This window comes from Danio rerio, chromosome 24 (assembly GCF_049306965.1).
Source record: "Danio rerio strain Tuebingen ecotype United States chromosome 24, GRCz12tu, whole genome shotgun sequence".
NCBI classification, from domain to species: Eukaryota; Metazoa; Chordata; class Actinopteri; order Cypriniformes; family Danionidae; genus Danio; species Danio rerio.
Window position 1 is genome coordinate 11,928,913 of NC_133199.1, and position 22,379 is coordinate 11,951,291.

A 22,379-nucleotide genomic window follows, 5' to 3' on the forward strand; every position below is an offset into this window, starting at 1 on the left:
GAGATAAGCCTCCTCATTATCTACTTTCACTTTCGGGAATCCTTTAATATGGTGGGCATATCCTTTATTTTCACATTCCAATGTTGACAGGTATAGTGTACACTCCCTCAAAATAACACTTTTTAACCCATTATTATAAAAAAATCTGAATTGTGTTTTGAACTGAACCTAAACTGGCACACTCAGAAGAACCATAATATTAAATCTTAAAAAAGGGGTAAACTAAGTAAAGAGTAAAAAATATTAAAGCCCATTAAACACTATAAACATGAAACAAAACATTAATTCACAGGAAAAAGAATACAGCATATTCCAAAAATGTAAACTGCAGTAAAATACGTATTCACTCATTAAACTTCCGTTTTGTCCCTGATTTATTAGGGGTCACCAAAGAAAAATGAACCGCTAATTACTCTGGCATATGTTTTAGCACTGAGAAAGACCCATACAAGCTCTGAGTCACACCCGTAAACTACACTACCACTCTTAAATGCCATTCACCCCCCCCCCCCCCCTCATTATTCATTCCAAGTCCCCCTCATCCCATCACTCCCCCTCAAACCACCATACAATAAAATACAATGACACCATTGTATTTTGCAGCTGCTTATAATCAGAGATGGGCAAAATAAAAGCCCAAATACCTCAGTTTTAAGTGTATTAAAATGAACTACAAAATACAGCAACTACAACATGTACCAAAGTAAAATACAGCATTTTTGTATTTTAAAAATACCTACAAATATTAAAAAAAAAAAGCATGAAATTTCTTCGCAAACTTCCTATTGATAGGCCTTTTCAGTCAATCCCTTCACCATTAAACTGACTTGACTAGTGAAGTAAACAATGTTTATTAGCAAAGAGCTTTACTTTTACCAGCTTTTCTGCCACCTCGTTCACATTTACAGTGACTGTACATGAGTAGGTATTCATTTAAAAAAAAAAATGTATTATAGATTTTGTCCAAATTTCATACAGAAAGTCCTGTCCAGGAGATGATCTCCAACAATTTAATGCAGATCTGTCGATTGTACATACTGCCATTATATATTACTGGTCTAAGCATTGCTGCTCAATATGCTACTGTATATTCAATTATTGTTGACTTGCTCCTGAATATACCCCAGTCATGTGTCTGTTACTTTTTGATATAAGATGCATAATTTCCACCCATACTCTAAGCACTGGCCACTTGCAATTAAATCTTTTGATTTCAAGTCTATGCAAATAAATGAGAAAACACCAATCAGTGGCCACATTCTTATGATGTCATCATATAGACTTCCTACAAAGTATTTTACTTTAGTTTGAAACGTCAAAAAAAAATAAATAAATAAATAAAAATACAAGACACTAAAGTATTTTGATACAAAATATTATTCCTTTCCATAACCTTATCAAATACAAATTACAAAATACTATTTTGTGTTTGAAATATGTTTTATAAATACTGGCAATCCCTGCTTACAACACAATAATATCAATCTCCATAGCTGACCATGATTAATTCCCATTTTTCCTGTTTATCACTGTGAAACTAACACAATCTGTACTGTAAAAAGTGACATACAAATAAAGGTTACTTTAGTGGACTTCATGCTGTATCATACAAGTGCAAACCTTGTAAATCACATATGTATATAATAACATAACAAGTTGAGTATGGCTTTCAGCATTTTTTAAGCTTGTATATGAATAGTAATGCATTTTTATATTCTTAGGACAAAGATATTAATATATTGGAAGCTAGACGAAAAGATTCACAAAAGTTTAAAAATAAAATAAATGTCTGTCACTTGGAGCAATGCTTGTATCTTCTGTTTTTTTTTTTTAATATAATTCCTTTACAACCATATGGTGAGACAAATATCCCACATTGCCCTTCTATTAAAGAGGCTGTTGGGGTCAGGCAGGGGAAATGGATGACACTGTGCTGGGACAGAGTAGTGAGGTTATAATGACTTAAAAGGAGAGAGTGGCTTTGGGAAAATCTCTGGAAAACTCATTTGAAATAGGGATCAATACAAAGACAGATAAACAAAAAGACACTATACCGTTTTTAATCGAGTGAACACAGTATAAATGGCATGCTTGAAGCAAACAGAAAAAAAACACTTTTATGCTCATCCTTCAAAGGGAATGTATCTGTGTCTGATTAATGGTGGAGGTGGCAAGATTTCTTGCTGCTAACAAGCGAGGTGTTATTTCTCAAAGGTGCCTTCTGGGCAAGCTCTCCACATCGAGGCAACACTGACTATGTGCACCCAAGGGAAAATCTCCCATGAGGTCTGTCTGCGAGGGAGGGCTACCAACATGCAAACTTTCTCTGTTGTTTATATATGCTACTGTGTTGGTGGTGCATTTTTATGTGCCACACAGTAATAAACAGAGGTAGTTTTTGTATTGATAGGCACTGAAAAAATTCAATCTTTGAGGAAGAAAATCTAAATTAGTTTTGTCTTTTTTAATTGCATTTTTATTTTTTATTTTTACCTGTGAGTCATTGGAGACTATTGAACGTTCTGTTGGTGCCAGGCTGGAGGTTTGGATGGCAGGAACAGGTCTCTGGGTTGAAAAAGCAGGTGCTGAGTGCATGAGTGGTGGACTGTGTCCAAATGCAGATCCTACGATGCCTGGTTGTCGACTGATTAGCTGCTGATGCATCTGCAGTGCTACAGGTGTTGGAGGATATGCAAAACTCAAAGCAGGACTGTTAGACGAACAGAGAAAGAGAAAAAAAAAAACAGCTTCAGAAAAGAAAGATTTAAATGAGAGAACTGAAAATTTGTCAAATCTGATGTCAAATATTTAACGTCATACATTAAAAACTCATTTTATTTTTGTTATAGTAATATTTTTACTTAATCTGTACAATAGATTGTCATTCAAAATGTTTAATTATTTAAAAGGCTGGGCTGATGCGGTGGCGCCATGGTAGCGCTGTCCCCTCACAGCAAGAAGGTTGCGGGTTCGAGCCTCAGCTGAGTCAGGTGGCATGTTCTCCCTGTGTTCATGTGGGGGTGCTCCGGTTTTCCCCACAAGTCCAAAGACATGCGCTATAGGTGAATTGGGTAGGCTAAATTGTCCGTAGTGTATGTGCATAAAACATGTGCTGGATAAATTGGCGGTTCATTCCGCTGTAGCAACCCCGGAATAATAAAGAGACTAAGCCGAAAAGAAAATGAATGAATTTAAAATGCTGATAAACTGATAAATACACACAATGTATATTTTATGCCATAACCATAAAATGATTTTAACATGCTGTTTTGGTCCTTTATAAACATCTCTTATTTTCAATGTTAAAAACTATTTTGCTGCTTAATATTTTAATAATTTTGGAAATCATTACATTTTGTACAGGATTTATTTTAAGTAAATGTTTACATTGTAGCACAATATAAGTTACAAGGCTTTACCACTAACCTAATGGATCATGAATTAAAAAAAAAAAAGCCTTACAAAATGTTTTACTCTGAAGAATGAGGAAAAGGCAAAACGAAATTAGTCAAATTGCAATGAAAACAAAACAAAAAGTGGCATAAACTCATTCATTTTTCTTCGACTTAGTCCCTTTATTCATCAGGGGTCACCACAGTTAAATGAACTGCCAACTAATCTAGAAAATGTTTCACATAGCGGATGCCTATCCAGCTGCAACCCAGTACTGGGAAACATCTACTGTATACACACTAATTCACACACATATACTATGGCCAATTTAGTTTGTTCAGTTCACTTGTACTGCATGTCTTTGGACTGAGGTGGAAACCAGAGCACCAGGAGGAAACCCATGCCAACACAAGGGGTACATGCAAACTCTACACAGAAATGCCAACTGACCCAGCTGGGAGTCGAATTATCGACCTTCTTGATTTGAGGCGAGTTTATGCTGTGTGGCCAGTGACAAACTTATTTAAACAAAGTAAAAACATAACAAATACAAAAAAAAAATATTGGAACACAATGAGGGATCTAAATACACAAGGATAATGAACTCAAAAACAAAGAGGTCTGTGTTAATTAATCACGTATCATGACAAGACCCAAACAGTTACCCACAACAACTTAAACATGAACAATGACAAACATACTGGTTATGATTATTATTAATAGTCCAACATTTATAAATGAAATGTATTACACTGGTAATTTTTAATAAATTATTACACATAAAACTACAACACATCTAAATCTTTCAAGAAAAGCTTATGAGTTCACGCAATGAAACTAAAACCAGACTTTCAAAGATAACCTCCTCTTCTATAGACCCTAGTGTCTCTTAATGATATGCCCTGGTGCTCAATAACAGCTATTCTCTGGGGGGTTCCATTCATCGTGGGATATGCTCGTCTCTCCATGCTAGTTCATATGTCACTGGTCTTATTACAGGTAGAGAGGAAATCAATGTAGCCAGACACTCTATGGACGATGTGGTTGATGTTGCTGTCTCATCACTCATCGGGCCTGGATCCCTGCCTGCCAGCTTTGTCTCCACATTTGCACAAATGTTATGACTGATTAGCTTACAATATCAATTTACTGATTAATTGTGCTTGATGTGGGAAAGAGATTTATTTCTGTAATATTTTCTCACTCTGAGAACCCCAAACTGGGCAACATCACTTCCTAAACGTGCCGGATGTGAAATGTTAAAACAGGAGATACATCACCAAGGACACTAGCACTAGACTCTAGTCTCTCATATTCCTCTCTCCATTGTAGATCTATCCTCCATTTTGATAGTGTTATTAAGCAGTTTAAATTTTAAAACATGGAGTCGGACATGCTGAGACATTGGCAAAACTTTGTTTATTATCTTATTAACTCATGATTCCCTTCTTTATCAGGGGAGACCACAGTTCATTAAACCGCCAATTACTCTGGCACTCAGAGTGATGCAAACCCCAGTGCTGGTAAGATCTCTCTTATTCACACACACTACTGTTTTTTTTTCTTTATCTAATTCACCTAAAGAACCCAGAAAAAAGCACACAACCAAGCTGAGAACGGGCAAACTCTGCACAAAAATGCCTTATGGCTCAGGAGGGACTTGAACCAAGGAAGCTGTGAGGCGACAGAGTTGACATTCTGCCCCCATTAAATATCTGTTGTAGTACTAACAGAAGAGGGCAAGCTGAACTTGTAATTGAAAGGTTGTAGGTTCGATTCCCGGTCCTGGCAGAAATTGCAGATGGGAAGAAAATTAACCTCACTCTTTTAATGTTTGATAGCCAGCTGAGGTGCCCCTGAGCAAGGCACCTAACCCCTAATTGCTCCTCGAAGGCTGGTAGCAACGGCTGCCCACTGCTCTTACTTTTCAATAATGTCACTTAAATTTTTATTCAGAATGGCATGGTGGCTTAGTGGTTAGCATGCAAGCAAGAAGGTCACTGGTTTGAGTAGTGGCTGGGCCAATAGGCTTTTTTTCATATTCTTCTCATTTCTAATGGGTTTCTACCAGGTTTTTCTGTTTCCCACACAGTCCAAAAACATGCAATATAGGTGAATTGGATAAAATAATTTGTGTAAATGGGAGAGTGTGGGGAAGGGGGAGGGGGGTCTCAGAACTGACAGTTGATACCAGCATCTTCCAGTAAAACCAACCCAGGCTCATTCTGAAAAAGTACCCCATATACATTTCTGGAGAGAGTAAATACATCTCAGGAGCTATCTTTTTTTTTTTTTTTTGCAATTTTTGTTTTCGTGAATCCGCCAGAGGCCGCTGTGTACACTTTTTCAGATCTCAAATTTATCTTGCGAGTGGCATTCGCGCCTGCTGCTCTCACATAAATCCACCAGAGGCAGTTGTTGACTAACTAACTGACAGACTGACTGATCAACCAACCAATCTGACCATCTTTACCAGACTCGAACTCCTTTGTCGTGGTCAACTCCGCTTTGCATCTAAATTTATTGTAGGATTCAAAGTAGGAAAAAAATACAGTGTCCACAGAAATATTGAACTGCATATTAAACAACAACAAAAAAAATAATAGAGAAATTAATAAATAAATGAGTGAATAAATAAATAAATAAATAAATAAGTAAACAAATAAATAAATAAAACATATTACTGATGTTTGTACCAAATGTTTGCAGTCCAGCTGGCTAATTCCCATCTGAATATCTCACTGATGTGACAAGTGCTTCATTGTCCATTTAAAGTTTGCCTGAACTCCTGTTATGAACTGACCCAACTAACTGAGAGCCATATAAGTCAGACATGAATGATTCAGCAGCTTCAACCAATAAAATCCATACTTAGGCTAAAGGACAGCCCTCAGCTTAAGAATTAATTTTACAAAAGACAAAGTAATTTTTTTCCACAACATTTTCCACAACAGATCCTCTCTCTTTCCCATTAAAGCTTGTGCTACCATCCTCAGTACGGACTTCCTTCCCCTACCCCCTCTTCATGACCCTTTCATTTGTCATTCCCCCTTCCTCTCCTCGTTTCCAGAGTGAGCGATTGTGTGGCGGCAGTGTTAGGGTAAAGCTCTCCTCCGCTGATGGAGAGAACATTAATCAGGTGATGCATATCAGACAGACGAGTATGAGGGAGGAGGGGAGGAATATGTTCACACGTTTCCTCCTAATAGCGCTCTCTATGTTCCCTCGTTTATATCCCCATCCAGAGTTCATTCATCACTTTACTGGATGTGAATTGTCCACTTTCAGTACAGGATGCTTTTCCTCTCCATTTCTTTCTCAGAAACTCACACACATTTTTTTTTTTGCCTCTAGTCTGTACTTATTTTCATACTTGCTACAGGTTCACAGTTTGGATCAACATCAATGAAAATAAATAAAGAATTTAGGGTAAATCACCTATCAAGAAGTGTTGGGGAGTGACTAGTTACATGTAACAGTGTTAAGTAATTTCATTACAAAATAAATGTAACAGTAATTCGTTACAGTTACTGAGAAAAAATGTGTAACTACAGTTATTGGTGAAAATGTTAAAGATTACCAGTGATGAAAAGAATACTTATAAATCACACTCAAGTAAAAGTACCCTTACTTCCTTAAAAATGTAGTGCAAGTAAAGTAAAAGTATTTGTTGTAAATATTACTCAAAGTATGAGTAAAAAGTAGACCTTTCAAAAATACTCAAGATTAGTGAGTAGTGAGTATTACACTGTTAAAAGCTGATGCGTTACATGTAATTTGTGCATGGGTGTGTAAATGTAACATTCTGTAGTGCACCTAGTTATTGCCCAGCAGGCATATAGCATCATAAGACGTTAATATTAGGTTAGATTTAGGTTGTGATGTAGGGCGACCAAAATTCAACGTCTAGCCAGCATCTAAGGACAATGTTATTTGATGTCCAATAACGACATCAAATGACGTCGATATTTAATCGATTTTAGGTTTTTAGAAAGTGACAAATATCCAACATTGAGCCCACATCTTAAATCAACATCATATTGACGTCAGATACTGAAACTTATTCATCAGGTATGGTAACCAAAATCCAACGTCTGATAGACGTCATAGTGGTAATGTCCACACAACGTCAAGCTGTAACATCATTAGATGTGGAGGTTGGACATTAACGTTGGCCTGACGTTGAGTTCTAACATCAACTTGGTTTCCAAAATGCAACGTCCCCATGACGTTAGGGTACAACGTCAATCTGACGTCATGTTGACGTCTTTTGCCAGCTGGTTGTTTAAGGCCATTTCAGTCATCAAACAGTAGACATCTGTCATCTTCTCATCAGTGACCAACAGTCTTTGGGTCATGCGTGTAAAGATTTTGGACATCTTCTTGGACACTTTTAACGCTTCCAAACAGTTTGCTGCAATTATAAAGCTCCCATGTCTTGAGATATTTCATTATGATGCGATTTACCTTTTATGTGCGATTTGATTGAACAGGAGTCACAGGACTGATTTTTCTAATCCCCGTAGACATTAAAAAAAGTAGTGACTGCAGGTTGAAGGAAAGTATGGGATTTTGGAAAAATGGGATTTTGGCATCTCTTTAGGAGTTCATAATTGGTTTATAAGTGAAGACCGGGGGTTTGGGGGGAGGGGTGTTGGGTGTTGCAAAACCGCGCAAAATTTCACTACCCGCCTATGTAATTTTTTACCAGCACAATTAAATTAAAAAACCGCCTAGTCTGGCAACACTGGAGAGAAAGATGATTTGTTCTTCTTTCTGTTTTACGGTGGTCAAAACAAACTTTTTGGTGCTTTACTGCCACCTCTCGCTCTGGTCGGTGACGTCGCTAACCAATTAGGCTAACAAAAGAAACTGATGTGATGGAAAGAGGACTGAGAGAAAGAAGGTCATATATACAGTTGAAGTCAGAATTATTAACCCCCCTGAATTTTTAGCCCTCCAGTTAATTTTTTTCCCCAATTTCTGTTTAACAGAGGGAAGATTTTTTTCAACACATTTCTAAACATAATAGTTTTAATAACTAATTTCTTATAACTGATTTATTTTATCTTTGCCATGATGACAGTAAATAATATTTTACTCAATATAGCTTAAAGGGACATTTAAAGGCTAGACTAGGTTAATTAGGTTAACTAGGCAGGTTAGGATAACTAGGCAAGTTATTGTAAAATTATGGTTTGTTCTGTAGACTATGGAAAAATAAATAGCTTAAACGGGCTAATAATTTTGACCTTAAAATGGTTTTGAAAAAAATTAAAAACTGCTTTTACTCCAGCCAAAGTAAAATAAATAAGACTTTCTCCAGAAAAAAAATATTATCAGAAATAATGTGAAAATGTCCTTGCTTTGTTAAACATCATTTGGGAAAAAATAAATAAATCAAAGGGGGGCTAATAATTCTGACTTCAACTGTATATAGTTTACTGTAGTTAAGGCTAAAGTATACTATGGATAAATGATAAATACTGATGATACTACTTTATGTAGTGTAATTTATTAATAAAGAGTTGCAATTCTATAATTTGTTTCTTTTTAGTACAGCATATAATTTACAGTAAATAACTGAACCGAACATTTTTATTATTTTTTATAAGGTTTTATAAGGTTATAAGGTCAAATAGTTTTGTGGTGGCTGTACTTTAAAATTAAATTAATATAATCTTAATTCAAGTGATGAAAAATTTTGAAATCTAATGCAACACTGCTGTCAAGTCACTGATATAGTATAACATGTAGTATAGTATGATATAGTATAACATGATGTAAGAAACACAACAATTTGTCCAGAAAGAATATTTTTTTTCTTAATTCAGTGTTGTACAAACCTGATAGTTCCAGCAGATAGGTGCCCATAAGATCCACTGTTAGATGAGCTAGAGCGAGAATTATTAAGGATAGTGACTAAAGAGTTGGGAGAGGTGCGAATCATGGCCTGTAAGTCAAAACTGGGGTCAGACAAGGAAGGGGAGTTGGGGATGGGTCTTTTCCTGCTGGGCCGGTTTATCAGCCTAGGACTAGGAAATCTCGAACCTGAGAAAACAAAAATAAAATGACACAAGAAGATTATTGTTAAGCTAAATTTGTTTTTAATATCTATAATTTGATGCATTTTTCAGAAATTTGTTTATGCAATTAATTTTGAACCACACAGAAAACTTTACTGACCAAGCACATTTTAAATCAAATTGATTCATCATGGACCATGTATTTATAATGACCACCTTTCCTGCATTCCATGTATTTAACACTCACATTAACATAACTGTGGTTGCTATTTGGCAGCATCACAGCAATATTGAATCATGTTTAATTAGGATGAATAGCATGTTAGCGTTGAATGGAACTGCACTGAGTTGTTTTTGAAAAGCTTTTACTAGAAAGCAGTTCAAAGGCAGACAGGCCCTCAACTCACACACAATGACTGGCACCTACAGATTAAGAAATGACTTTTGTTGTCTTTTCACTGGCGGATGTCACAAACATGAAAAAAAGAAGAGAAAAATGGAGAGAGAACTGAGAAGGAGGAGGGGAAGAGAAGGGTGCGCGTGGATGAAATGGTGGTCTTTTGTTGTGTGGAGTGACACAATGACTTTATGACTCATATTTTTTCTTTCTTTCAGTTGTTTTGTACTTTTTTTAACAGAAAGCAAACAAAACAAGATTACACTCATTTCTTTCTTTCTTTCTCTCCCTCTCTCTCTCTTTCTTGTTTGACACATTCAGTGATTACAGGGTCTGTCATTCAAATTTAAATCAGCGTGTGTGTTTGTGTGTATATTCCCACATTTGGAACATCTTTCACATTGTTGATATTCTGCTTAGAAGTGCGATTTAAGTCTTAGAATAGTTGTGATGTGGTACAACGTAAACAGGGACAATCACAAGCCTGTGTAGCCATACACACATTATTACATAGATAGATGAACATTATGCATGCATATAACACAAATCCTGAACTCCAAGATTTCCTTAACTGGTTTTAAATCAGCAATTATGTTTATGGCATGCTTGTCTATAGCTCAGCAGAATTAATTAAAAACATATTAATTTAAATATATTGTATGATTATTTATAGCATTTATTATTCACTTCTCAGATATTTAAACAGAAATATCTGCCGTAGTTTCTTTTAAATGTACAGATCATCATAAAACAAAGTGTAAATAATTATTTTCATTATCTTTATATTGTACTTATCTTTTTTTATCTACTAACTCAAATGAGAAAGTTAAAATATTGGTGCTTAAATGAAGCAACGATAAATTGACGATTCTATTAATATCAACATTGTATGGTAACATAGCATAACCTATTTAATGTTTTTGAGTGATATTGTATTGTATGCCCTGTGGTGCATGGGGCCTCTGCTTCTTTAGGAGATTCTGGCGCAGGACATTACATGGCATTCACAAACCACATTTAATATGTTTGTGCTATAAAAACACAAGTTACAGGAGTGGAATTTGGGGACAAAAAAAAAAAAAAACTTTTATTTTTTGAGCAGGTTTCTGCATGCTGCACAGAAACTGTAATAGGAAGCCCCAAAAAAGAACAGGGGTTTCAAACTAAAATTTGAGAACCTTTCAAGCACTTTCCAGGTGAATTTTCTAACTTTTCCAGTACTTTGATATAAGCAAGTACATATTTATATGCTTATTCATACTTCATTACATTATATCAGATGCTATTTATTGTATTATTCTATAATATACAATTTTATTCTAGGGACAGTTTTGACTTTCATTTACTCTCTTATATGTAATTTATTCACATCTAAATGTGACTTTCATGTATCTGTCATCTTAAAAAAAAAATACATAAATGATTATGAAAGCAACATAATTACCTTTTCAAACAGTTTAAAGCACTTTATTCAAAATCTAAGCACTTTTTAAACCTTGGAAACAATAGACTAAAATGCAAGCATTTTCAAGAACTTTGAACAGAGAACATTTAAAATGTCAGAAGAACACATGATCCAAACATATTGTTTGCCAAGCTTGTTATTTTGATTTGCAAGACTTGAAACCCACAACTATATAAAAGTCACACAATTGGCCATGAGGATTACCAAATTTTTGCAACCCTTAATTTTTTGTCCTCCAGTTCTTTTCAGTGTACTGTGGCTTCTTTAGCTGAAACTTAATGGTCTGCATTTTGACCTAAATTATCAGTAGTCTTAAAGTCACTGATTAAAATTGTGAAGACACACGTAATTTGTGACATGTCCTAAACATTGGTGTTCCATCATGCAAGGAGGGCTATAGCCCTATCAGAATTTTGAAAAAAAGCCTATTTAGGATGACCATATGCCCTGTTTTTCTTTCATATTTAGTGTCTCAAAAAATAATCTAGCTCATAGCAGAACAATTTTCCCTCTATTCACAATTTGTTATCAATTAATGTGCAGTAAGATTAGCCAGGATGAGAAATCATGCAGAATCCACTTGTCCATGCAACCCTAGTTTTCTCAGTCAGCATTTGATCAGTTCTCGTTGTACCTGAACTGTCAAGTATACAAATAATTGACGTTTTGTTAGAAATTTCATTGCACTTGAAATGGTACTGTTCAGGAATTGCACTTTCTCTTTGCCCTGTTTAGTAAATCTAGTCCTAAGTGTTGCATTCATATTCTGTGTCATCTTATTCTTTTAGTCTATTTTTACAACTAAGTGTAGCCTACTGACTTGGGTCCTTAGCACCAAAGCCTGTTAAGCCACATCAAGTGTAGTTATTTATTTGCTTTTAATTTATATATATTTTTTAGTTTTGGTTGTTCTGCTTTTAAAAATTTAGGATATGCCAAGATTCTGGCTGTTACAAAGTGAAACAGGTGGTATGATGCACAGTCCCACTGTTACTCATGTATAGAGTTCACAGTATTAGGAATAAAAGAAGGACTGGAGTGCCAGTACCAGGATTGGGTGTTCATTGCTGAGCCTCCTTAGCTGTCGGTTCAAGTCAGTAACAAATGAGTGCAGCAAACCAACACCTCAGTAAAATGATCTCAGGGGGGTTCCTTGACTTTGGCAGATTAAATAGTCTCTAGACACGATTTGGCTTTAAATTATTAGAGCCATCATGAAAATGGGGGTGAACACACCCCCTCCAAAAAAAAAAAGAAAAAAAAAGAAAAGAAAATGTTGGTAAAGATTTTTTTTTTCATTTGTCTTTCACAAAGTACTTACAATTAACTGGACTTACAAAGGGAGGGACATACAAAGCCCAGACCTCTTGTAACTTTAATTGAACAATACTGGTCTGTGCAGTGACCCGTATGTTTACTTACCAGATTTCCTACATCCTGAAAGCTGACAGTAAAAGGGACTAAACATAAGAAATTGCAAGCTACTTAAGATGGTTGAACATCATTTTACAAAAACTGTGAAAATAATTTGTATGGTAACAAAATGTGGCCACACTTCACTTTCACTTCCATGTTGCTTAATGCAGATGCAAAGTTCAATCAACTTTGCCTTATTACAAGATAATGTGCACACAATAAATTTAGACACATACTGTAAGACAGGTTCATTTTTTTTTGTCTATTATTATCTAAAAGTAATTACAATGGTGTGAACTGAGTTCTTAAGTACAACCGTGCAATTCCACCCCCAATATTAACAAACTATACTAGATAACCTAGCTATCTTCATTCACTACCCTTCTTAGAGTCTAAATATCATAAAAGAAAGCTTTTAAGTGTTAATTTAGCTGGCGTGGAACACACATTGCTAAAACAAGATGAGTAATTACCCAGGGCTGATCACAGGCGATTTGAAGTAGGGGGGATGAAAATGTCTCCATTTGAAATGGCCTTAATTATTTTGTTTTAGTCCATTAATCTTGAACAGTGCAACAGAAGAAAGGATTTCTCTGGTGATGAATAGCGGGACATTCCAATTCATACTTAATAGCAATTAATTTTCTGATACCCATGCAAGTTTGGCTAGTTTTAATTAGTTTGTGAGGAACATGAGAGTGGCAAAGCCAGTGACAGGCTGACGAAATCCATTTGCATCAAAGACTAACAAGCAAGTCCATCTGACCTCTCTTTGAATTTCCTATTTCCACTTGAAAATAACTCATTTGCATACATCTCACCTACCCTCCTTTTTTTAATAAGATGAGAGATCAATTTAAAAAGTTTAACTATGTAGAACTGCCTGGGGGTTGGAGGAATGTGGGTATGGATGATGGAGGTTGACCATTTACTGCCTTTTAAAAAGTAAATAAAAAAAAAACTAATAATCAAAACTCTTACTTTTGAATTGCTTTTTTATGTATTTTGGGTATTCAGGCTGAAGCTACCTTGGTGTATGTGATAGGTAGACCCTATTACATACACCAAGAATGCATGCAACACTTAAATTAAAAACTGAGTGAAGAGAGTGAAGAACCTACTTTCCATAGCCTGCAGGTACTCCATATGCAGGGCACTGCTTGCAGGCCCTGTTGTGGACCCCACTGAGGGAATGAGGTCAGCGTAGGGACTGCGGTGACCAGCAAGCAGGGCCATTTGGTGGTAGTACTCTGCTGTGGTTAAACCAGTGTGATGTGCTGAGAGGTCAGAAAAGAAAGAAAGAACATACGTATATCAGTTATTGATATACAGATAAACATTCAGAAATTATGCATTAAATTGAACAGAAAATGTAGTAAAATAAAAAAGAAGCTTTTTTTATTCATCAAATAATCCAGCAAAACAGACATTGTAGGTTTCTAAAAAAATCTACTTTGTTGTTATCACATATAGGGAAAGACCAGGGATAGATGTAACAGGATGGGTGTAACACTTCAGCAACTTAAAAGTTAAGAGATGGTGCTTAAACAATATAAATTGAAATAATGAAATCGCCTCACAGCAAAAAGGTTGCTGGTTCAAGCCTCGGCCTGGTCAGTTGGCATTTTTGTGTGGAGTTTTTATGCCCCCCTATGAAAATTGCTCAGATGGAGTGTTATAGGACATGATTCTCTCTCTCTTTCTTTCTCTCAAAAGAGCTTAATAATGATATGAGATGTGAATATTTGCTATACAGGGGTCGCACGGTGGCACAGCGGGTAGCGCTGTTGCCTCACAGCAAGAAGATTGCTGGTTCGAGAGTCGGCTGGGTCAGTTGGCATTTCTGTGTGGAGTTTGCATGTCGCATGGGTTTCCTCCGGGTGCTCTAGTTTCCCCGAAAAATCCAAAGACATGCGCTATAAGTGAACTGGGTAAGCTAAATTGTGTATATGTGTGTGTGTTTGTGTGTTTGTGTGTGTGTGTGTGTGTGTGTGTGTGTGTGTGTGTGTGTGTGTGTGTGTGTGTGTGTGTGTGTGTGTGTGTGTGTGTGTGTGTGTGTTCATTATCCGCTGCATAAAACATATTCTGGATCAGTTGTGGTGACCCCTGATTAATAAAGGGACTAAGCCAAAAAGAAAACTAATAAATATTTGCTATATATATGTTTCTTTTTCAGCACAATGAAACCAGGTTGCCTGGTAAAATCATGTGTGAGATTTAAAAGCCTACATGGTAAACTGTCATTCCCTGAAGACACAGTCATGCATATCACACAGAGATGATTGTTCAATGAGTTTATCTTCCTGATAACAGGAAGATAAACTCAACATATGGGCTAGTATAACCACACACATCTCATGAATTCAAGTTGACAGATCGCAAACACTTTTTAAAACGTTCAAAAATGATAGGAAGCTTGTAAGTCATTTGACATAGCTCACAATTTATTCTCACACCGTACGAGCCATGGCAATAATAGCACCAACAATTTCCATATGACTTCTCCTGATGGAAACAAAATCTATAATGAGCTCATACAACATCAACAATTGCACTGTGTATGCCACCACTGTTTGGGGAAAAAAAGCCCAAAAAAGGTTGGATTAAGTGTTTGACCTCTCCTCTGTGGCTCCTCCAAAAGAATGAAAACTATAATGGCAACCACATTGAAGTGTTGTTCCAAAGTGAAGTGCAAAAAAACGAGTCACTTTAAAGGGCCCTTTAGAATCAAAGATTTCAAAGGACACAATTCATGGACACTTTGGGCCACCATGATCCTTTGTGCAAGGAAGTTGACTGTCGCACACAGTGTTCCATTTGGAAAGGCTCATCCCTGTGCTCTAATCCCTTTGAAGCAGTCACTTCGGAGTGTAAACCCTTTGAAGTGATTCGGGCATAGGAATGAGCACTTCCAAAAGGAACGCAATAATCGTGTTCAGATGTTAAATCTGATGCACAGTTGAACATTTTATTCAGCTTTGTAGAACAGAGATATACAGCCATTTTACTTAAGTGAGTGTTATAGGGGAAAAAAAAAAAAAAAAAAACTTCCAAATGGATTTTTGTCATAATCTTTATTTGAAACCCTTACTGTTCTGTTTCTTCTTAATTACTCATTTTGTTAACGCTTTATAATAGCTGCCCACTGTGAATCATTTATTAATTATTAGAAAATAGTCAATTAATCATTTGTTAAGTATTAAATCTAACTGAATAAACATTATGCAGTTTATAACTATACAGCTGCAAATGCTGTATTTGTCACCATCCTGCAGTTTGTCTCCATTCCCCTAGAGGTCCCCGTGTTTCCCCTCTGTATTTGTTCTTCCTCATGTGTTCTTGTTTACTTAATTTAGATCACCTGTGACTTGTTCCAGCCAGTGTATTTAAGTTGTCACTTTGTCTGTGTTCCTCACTCGGTGTTTGAGTCATCTCTGGTGAACTTGCCTTGCGTTTCCCTTGATCTCCTGAGCTACATCTAGTAAGAGTGTTTTATTTTCCTTGTTGCTGACTGCATTAATTATCTGTTTGTTTTCTCCCCTCGTGGAGTTTTCTTTACATGTTTATTATACTGTTAGAGTATTTTGTATACCTCATTCTGAGAAGAACCTAAGTTGTCTGTTTTGCTACCTCATTTTTGAGAAGAACCTAAGTTGATATTTTTTTTAATAAATCCTTGTTTTCCGGAATCCCTCTTGGAGTGTTTTCGTTTGGGTCCAACACAACTTCCTCTGTGGCTTAGTGGTATACACATCGGTTTCCACACCAGAGACCCGGGTTCAAGACCCGGTCGTGACAGAAACACCGAGTCAGACATGGACCCAGAGGCACTCAGTACCAAAGAACTGTTGGCAGTGATTGGCAGTCATGAAGCTTCGTTCCAGCGTCATGAAGAGGTTCTCCGTCGTCAAGAGGAGGTGATGACAAAACACTCAGAGCTCCTTGCTGATGTCACGTCGTCCATTCGGCAACTCTTTCAAAGCCTTCCTGGGGTTTCTTCTCCTGCTTCTCCTGCTGCACCACCCCTAAGTACCAACAGTCCTCCCATAGCTCCAGTAGCTGCTGCAGAGCCCAGACTTCCACCCCCCAAGCCATTCTCTGGAGATCCTAGTTCCTGTCAGGGATTTCTCACCCAGTGCTCTCTCACTTTTGAGCTTCAGCCCTCAAGTTTTCCCACTGACCGCTCAAAGATCGCTTATATTATCACCCTTCTGACTGACAAGGCATTGTCTTGGGCCTCTGCGGCATGGGAGTCCCAGCCTAGTTATTGCCAGTCATACACAGCCTTTGAGAAGGAATTCAAGAAGGTGTTCAATCACCCAGTTAGTGGACAGGAGGCTTCCAAACGTCTCCTTACTCTCCGTCAAGGTCCTCGCAGCGCTGCAGACTTCGCCATTGAATTTCGAACTATTGCAGCAGGTAGTGGATGGAATGACGAGGCCTTAAGAGTCTGCTTTCTGGGCGGATTAGCTGAATCCATTCAAGATGAGATGGCCACCCGGGAACCAGCCAAAGACCTAGAATCCCTTATTGATATGGCCATTCGCCTTGATATTCGCTTGAGAGAACGGAGAATGACTCGAGGCAGAGCATCCCATTCCCAAACTCCTGTTCACAAACCTGCATCTCCAGTTCATGCGCCACCAGTCAGACTTCTCCCAGTCAATGAACAAGCTCCCGAGCCTCCAGAAGATATGCAGCTAGGTCGTTCCAGACTCTCTCCCAGTGAAAGGGACAGACGGATGAGGGAGCGACGATGCCTTTACTGTGGTATGTCTGGTCATTTTCGATCCACTTGTCCAGAACTATCGGGAAACGAGGGTCCCCACCGAGTTACAGGAGGACTGTGATGGGGAAAATAAGAGTTCCTCCTGCCAACACCGTTCTAGCTCTCAAAGCTATTTTGTCCTGGGAGAGTCATCAGTTCCCAGTCCAGGCAATGATCGATTCAGGGGCCGCAGGTAATTTCATAGATCTCTCCTTGGCCAAGAAACTTAAGATTCCTACCCACCTTCTCCCTCATCCCCAGTCAGTAACTGCTTTGGATGGTAGACCCCTTGAACCCGGCAAAGTAACTGAGGCCACTCAGTCCCTGAAGCTTACCATTGCTAAACATCAGCAGGAGGAGACTTTCTACCTTATTGACTCTCCCGAGTATCCGGTCATTCTAGGTCATCCCTGGTTGCACAGACATAATCCCCATATCAACTGGTCTACTGGTTCCATTCTAGATTGGAGTCCTTCATGTCACTTCACCTGTTTTATCCATAGCCTCTCTGCCCCTCATCCCGAGCCTCAAGATTCTGTAGATCTGTCTCAAGTTCCCGCTGTCTATCATAAGTTTAGGGCAGTATTCAGTAAGTCTCGAGCCACCTCTTTGCCACCTCACCGCCCATACGACTGTGCAATTGACCTTCTCCCCGGTTCCTCTCCTCCTAGAGGCAGAGTCTTCTCCCTATCTCCCCCTGAACAGGCTGCTATGAATGCTTACATCCAAGAGTCCCTGGCAACTGGCATCATCCGAGCCTCCACTTCCCCTGCTGGTGCTGGCTTCTTCTTTGTGGGGAAGAAGGATGGGGGGCTTAGGCCTTGTATCGATTACCGAGGTCTTAACAAGATAACCATTCGGAATCGATATCCCCTGCCTCTTATGGCTACTGCCTTTGAGCTGCTGCAGGGAGCTTCCATTTTTACCAAGCTCGACCTTCGCAATGCCTACCATCTGGTGCGGATACGGCAAGGAGATGAATGGAAGACTGCTTTTAACACCCCCACAGGCCACTATGAATACCTGGTGATGCCTTTCGGCCTTACCAATGCCCCTGCCGTGTTCCAGGCACTTATCAACGACGTCCTCCGAGACATGTTAAATATATTTGTATTCGTTTATCTGGACGATATACTTATATTTTCCAAGTCCATGGAGGAGCACGAGGGCCATGTCAGCAGGGTTCTCCAAAGACTCCTTGAAAACCATCTCTTTGTCAAGCCAGAAAAATGTGAGTTTCATGTTTCCCTGACTAAGTTTCTTGGGTACATTGTCACCCCTGGTCACCTGGAGATGGACCCTAGTAAGATTAAAGCTGTTCTCAACTGGCCTATTCCAACCACAGTAAAAGAGGTGCAACGGTTTGTGGGCTTTGCAAACTTTTACAGGAAGTTTATCAGGAATTTCAGCTCAGTTGTGGCTCCCTTGACAGCACTGACAAAGGGAGGAGGAGTCAAGATTGAATGGGGTCCTAAAGCAGCGGCTGCCTTCCAGGATCTCAAGGATCGATTCACCTCAGCTCCCATACTCTCTATCCCTAATCCAGACATACCCTTTATGGTAGAGGTAGATGCCTCAGATGTGGGTGTAGGAGCCATTTTATCACAGAGGAATGAGGATGGAAAACTACACCCCTGTGCTTTCATGTCACGTCGCCTGTCTAATGCCGAGCGCAACTACCACGTGGGGGACCGAGAGCTGCTTGCTGTTAAGTTGGCCTTGGAAGAATGGCGCCATTGGCTTGAGGGCGCTCGACATCCTTTCCAGGTACTTACAGACCATAAGAACCTAGAATATCTCCAGCAGGCCAAGCAACTGAACCCTCGGCAGGCTCGATGGTCTCTGTTTTTCAACAGATTTCAGTTCATCCTGACTTATAGACCCGGTTCCAAGAACTTTAAGCCTGATGCCTTGTCCCGAGCCTACTCTCCAGAGACACATGAAAAACCTGTTTCTTCTATTATTCCTAGTTCAAGGATTGTTGCCCCCCTCAGATGGGATCTGGAACAAGTGGTCCGTAAGGCTCAAACCAAAGAACCTGATCCAGGGAATGGACCGTTGGGGGCTCTATATGTCCCTCGAGCAGTGCGAGCTCAGGTCTTGCAGTGGGGTCATGAGTCTGTATTGACCTGCCACCCAGGTAGTTCCCGTACTTTAGAATTCCTCCGACGTCGCTTTTGGTGGCCTTCCATAAAGGAAGATGTTAAAGGTTATGTGGAGGCCTGCCAAGTATGTTGTCAGGGAAAATCATCACACCAGCGACCTCAGGGACTGCTCCATCCCTTACCTGTTCCCCACAGGCCTTGGTCACACCTTTCCCTGGATTTCATTACAGGACTTCCACTCTCCCAGGGCAACACGGTCATATTGGTTGTGGTGGACCGATTTTCCAAGGCTGCCCGGTTCATTCCTCTGCCCAAGTTGCCATCGGCTAAAGAGACTGCTGAGCTCATAATAAGCCATGTTTTCAGAGTTTTTGGCATTCCCCAAGACATTGTTTCTGACCGAGGTCCACAATTTCTGTCCAGATTCTGGGGGGCTTTTTGCAGACTCTTCGGAACCACTGCCAGCCTATCATCCGGGTTCCATCCTGAGTCTAATGGTCAGACAGAACGAGTTAACCAAGATTTGGAAACCACTCTACGGTGCATGGCAGCCAATAACCCCACCACTTGGTCATCTTACATAATGTGGGCTGAATATGCCCACAACACCCTCAAGTCCTCAGCCACCGGACTTTCCCCTTTTGAATGCCAATTTGGTTATTCCCCTCCATTGTTTCCTGAGAAAGAGGTCCAGGTGGGAGTTCCCTCAGCCCAGCACTTTGTTCGACGCTGTCGACGAACCTGGAGGAGAGCTAGAAGCGCTCTCCTTCGAACCTCCCTGAGATACCAACATCAGGCTAATCGCCGTCGTCGAAGGCCTCCTACTTTCCGGGTTGGCCAGAGAGTCTGGTTGGCCACTAAGAACCTTCCACTCCGGGTTGAGTCGAGAAAATTGTCCCAGAGGTTCATAGGGCCATTTAGAATAGCCAGGAAAGTTAACCCTGTTTCTTATCGTTTGTATCTTCCTCGTTCACTTAGAATTAATCCCACATTTCATGTCTCTTTATTAAAACCTGTCTTGTCTTCTCCCTTTGCCCCCCCTCGCAGACCCCCTCCACCTCCCAGGATCATTGACGGCCAGCCAGCCTACACGGTCCACCGGATACTGGATTCCAGGAGGGTCCAGAACTCACTTCAGTATCTGGTTGACTGGGAGGGCTACGGGCCAGAGGAGCGCTCCTGGATTCCTGCCAAAGACATCTTGGACCCTAGTTTAATCCGGGAGTTTCATACCCAGAGGCCAGGGTGTTCTGGTAGGAACGTCAGGAGCCGTTCCTAAAGGAGGGGGTCCTGTCACCATCCTGCAGTTTGTCTCCATTCCCCTAGAGGTCCCCGTGTTTCCCCTCTGTATTTGTTCTTCCTCATGTGTTCTTGTTTACTTAATTTAGATCACCTGTGACTTGTTCCAGCCAGTGTATTTAAGTTGTCACTTTGTCTGTGTTCCTCACTCGGTGTTTGAGTCATCTCTGGTGAACTTGCCTTGCGTTTCCCTTGATCTCCTGAGCTACATCTAGTAAGAGTGTTTTATTTTCCTTGTTGCTGACTGCATTAATTATCTGTTTGTTTTCTCCCCTCGTGGAGTTTTCTTTACATGTTTATTATACTGTTAGAGTATTTTGTATACCTCATTCTGAGAAGAACCTAAGTTGTCTGTTTTGCTACCTCATTTTTGAGAAGAACCTAAGTTGATATTTTTTTTAATAAATCCTTGTTTTCCGGAATCCCTCTTGGAGTGTTTTCGTTTGGGTCCAACACAACTTCCTCTGTGGCTTAGTGGTATACACATCGGTTTCCACACCAGAGACCCGGGTTCAAGACCCGGTCGTGACAGTATTCTTGACTAATAAGCACAGGTATAGTGTGCTTAATGATTGTATTTGCATATTTTGTTAATGATTATGTTTCATTATTAAATTAACACTTGCATTATTTACAAACTATTTATTGTTGGTGTAATACCTACTGATGGTGTAGTAGTATCTTGGTAGTTTTTAAGATAATTAGAATGAGTAAGTAAATGATTAACAAACTATTCAAATTAACATTTATATATCTTATTATTCAGGCACATACACTGTAAAAAATGCTGGGTTTTGTGTTGGAGCAACATAAAGGAAGAAATTTAACTTAATTTTATTTATTTATTTTTTACAAATGTAAGTAAATTGATAATAAAACAATTAAGTTTACAATTAAAAACTCTAGAATTGTGTTCTTCCAGCTAATTTTAAATGAGTAGTCTGAACAAACAGAAAAGAGTGAAGAAATAATTGTTTTGTATGTTAATGAACGTTAATAAATGTAAACGTAAATAAATTCACTCAACTTCATGCAGTCTTGTGACCACATCTAAATGAAGGACTATTTCTGCTTTGTAAATCTCTTTGGAATGACAATTAAAGTGGCATCATCAAATGAAAAATAAATCTTTGCAATGTTATATAAAAATAAAATGACTGAATAACAAGTGGGTGAAATAAAATATTTGTGTTACGTACACTAAGTGTACATTTTAAAAGCTTTGACAGTTGGAAAAGTGCTCACAGCTCAATGTTTTAGCACTCATGCAAACTTGATTTTGCAGCACACACAAAAAAACAACAACAACACTTAGGTGGACAACACTAGCCGCGTTTCCACTATCACGTCTAAAGCGAGCGAGTCAGGGCGAGCCAAGGCCAGTCGTGTTTCCACTATCACTTCCGGGGCCTAATCAGGCCAAATCAAGGCTTTTTTGGGGCCAGTGGCCGGCAAAGGTTGTCAAGAGTTTTTATCAAGTTTAAAAGGTGTGTTTGTGCATGTTTAGATG

The 22,379-nt window shown here is 38.8% G+C and overlaps 1 protein-coding gene across 2 annotated transcripts in view; it reads right to left on the reverse strand.

The window, feature by feature from the left end:
• The window catches only part of gli3 (GLI family zinc finger 3), a 295,055-nt gene that overhangs the window by 41,708 nt on the left and 230,968 nt on the right, over nt 1-22,379 (reverse strand). For both annotated transcript variants that reach the window (XM_073940176.1, NM_205728.1), the window contains 3 exon segments: nt 13,819-13,974; nt 9,240-9,444; nt 2,494-2,710 (listed from right to left, as the gene is read on the reverse strand). In XM_073940176.1, coding sequence (XP_073796277.1) covers nt 2,494-2,710; nt 9,240-9,444; nt 13,819-13,974 — 578 coding nt within the window.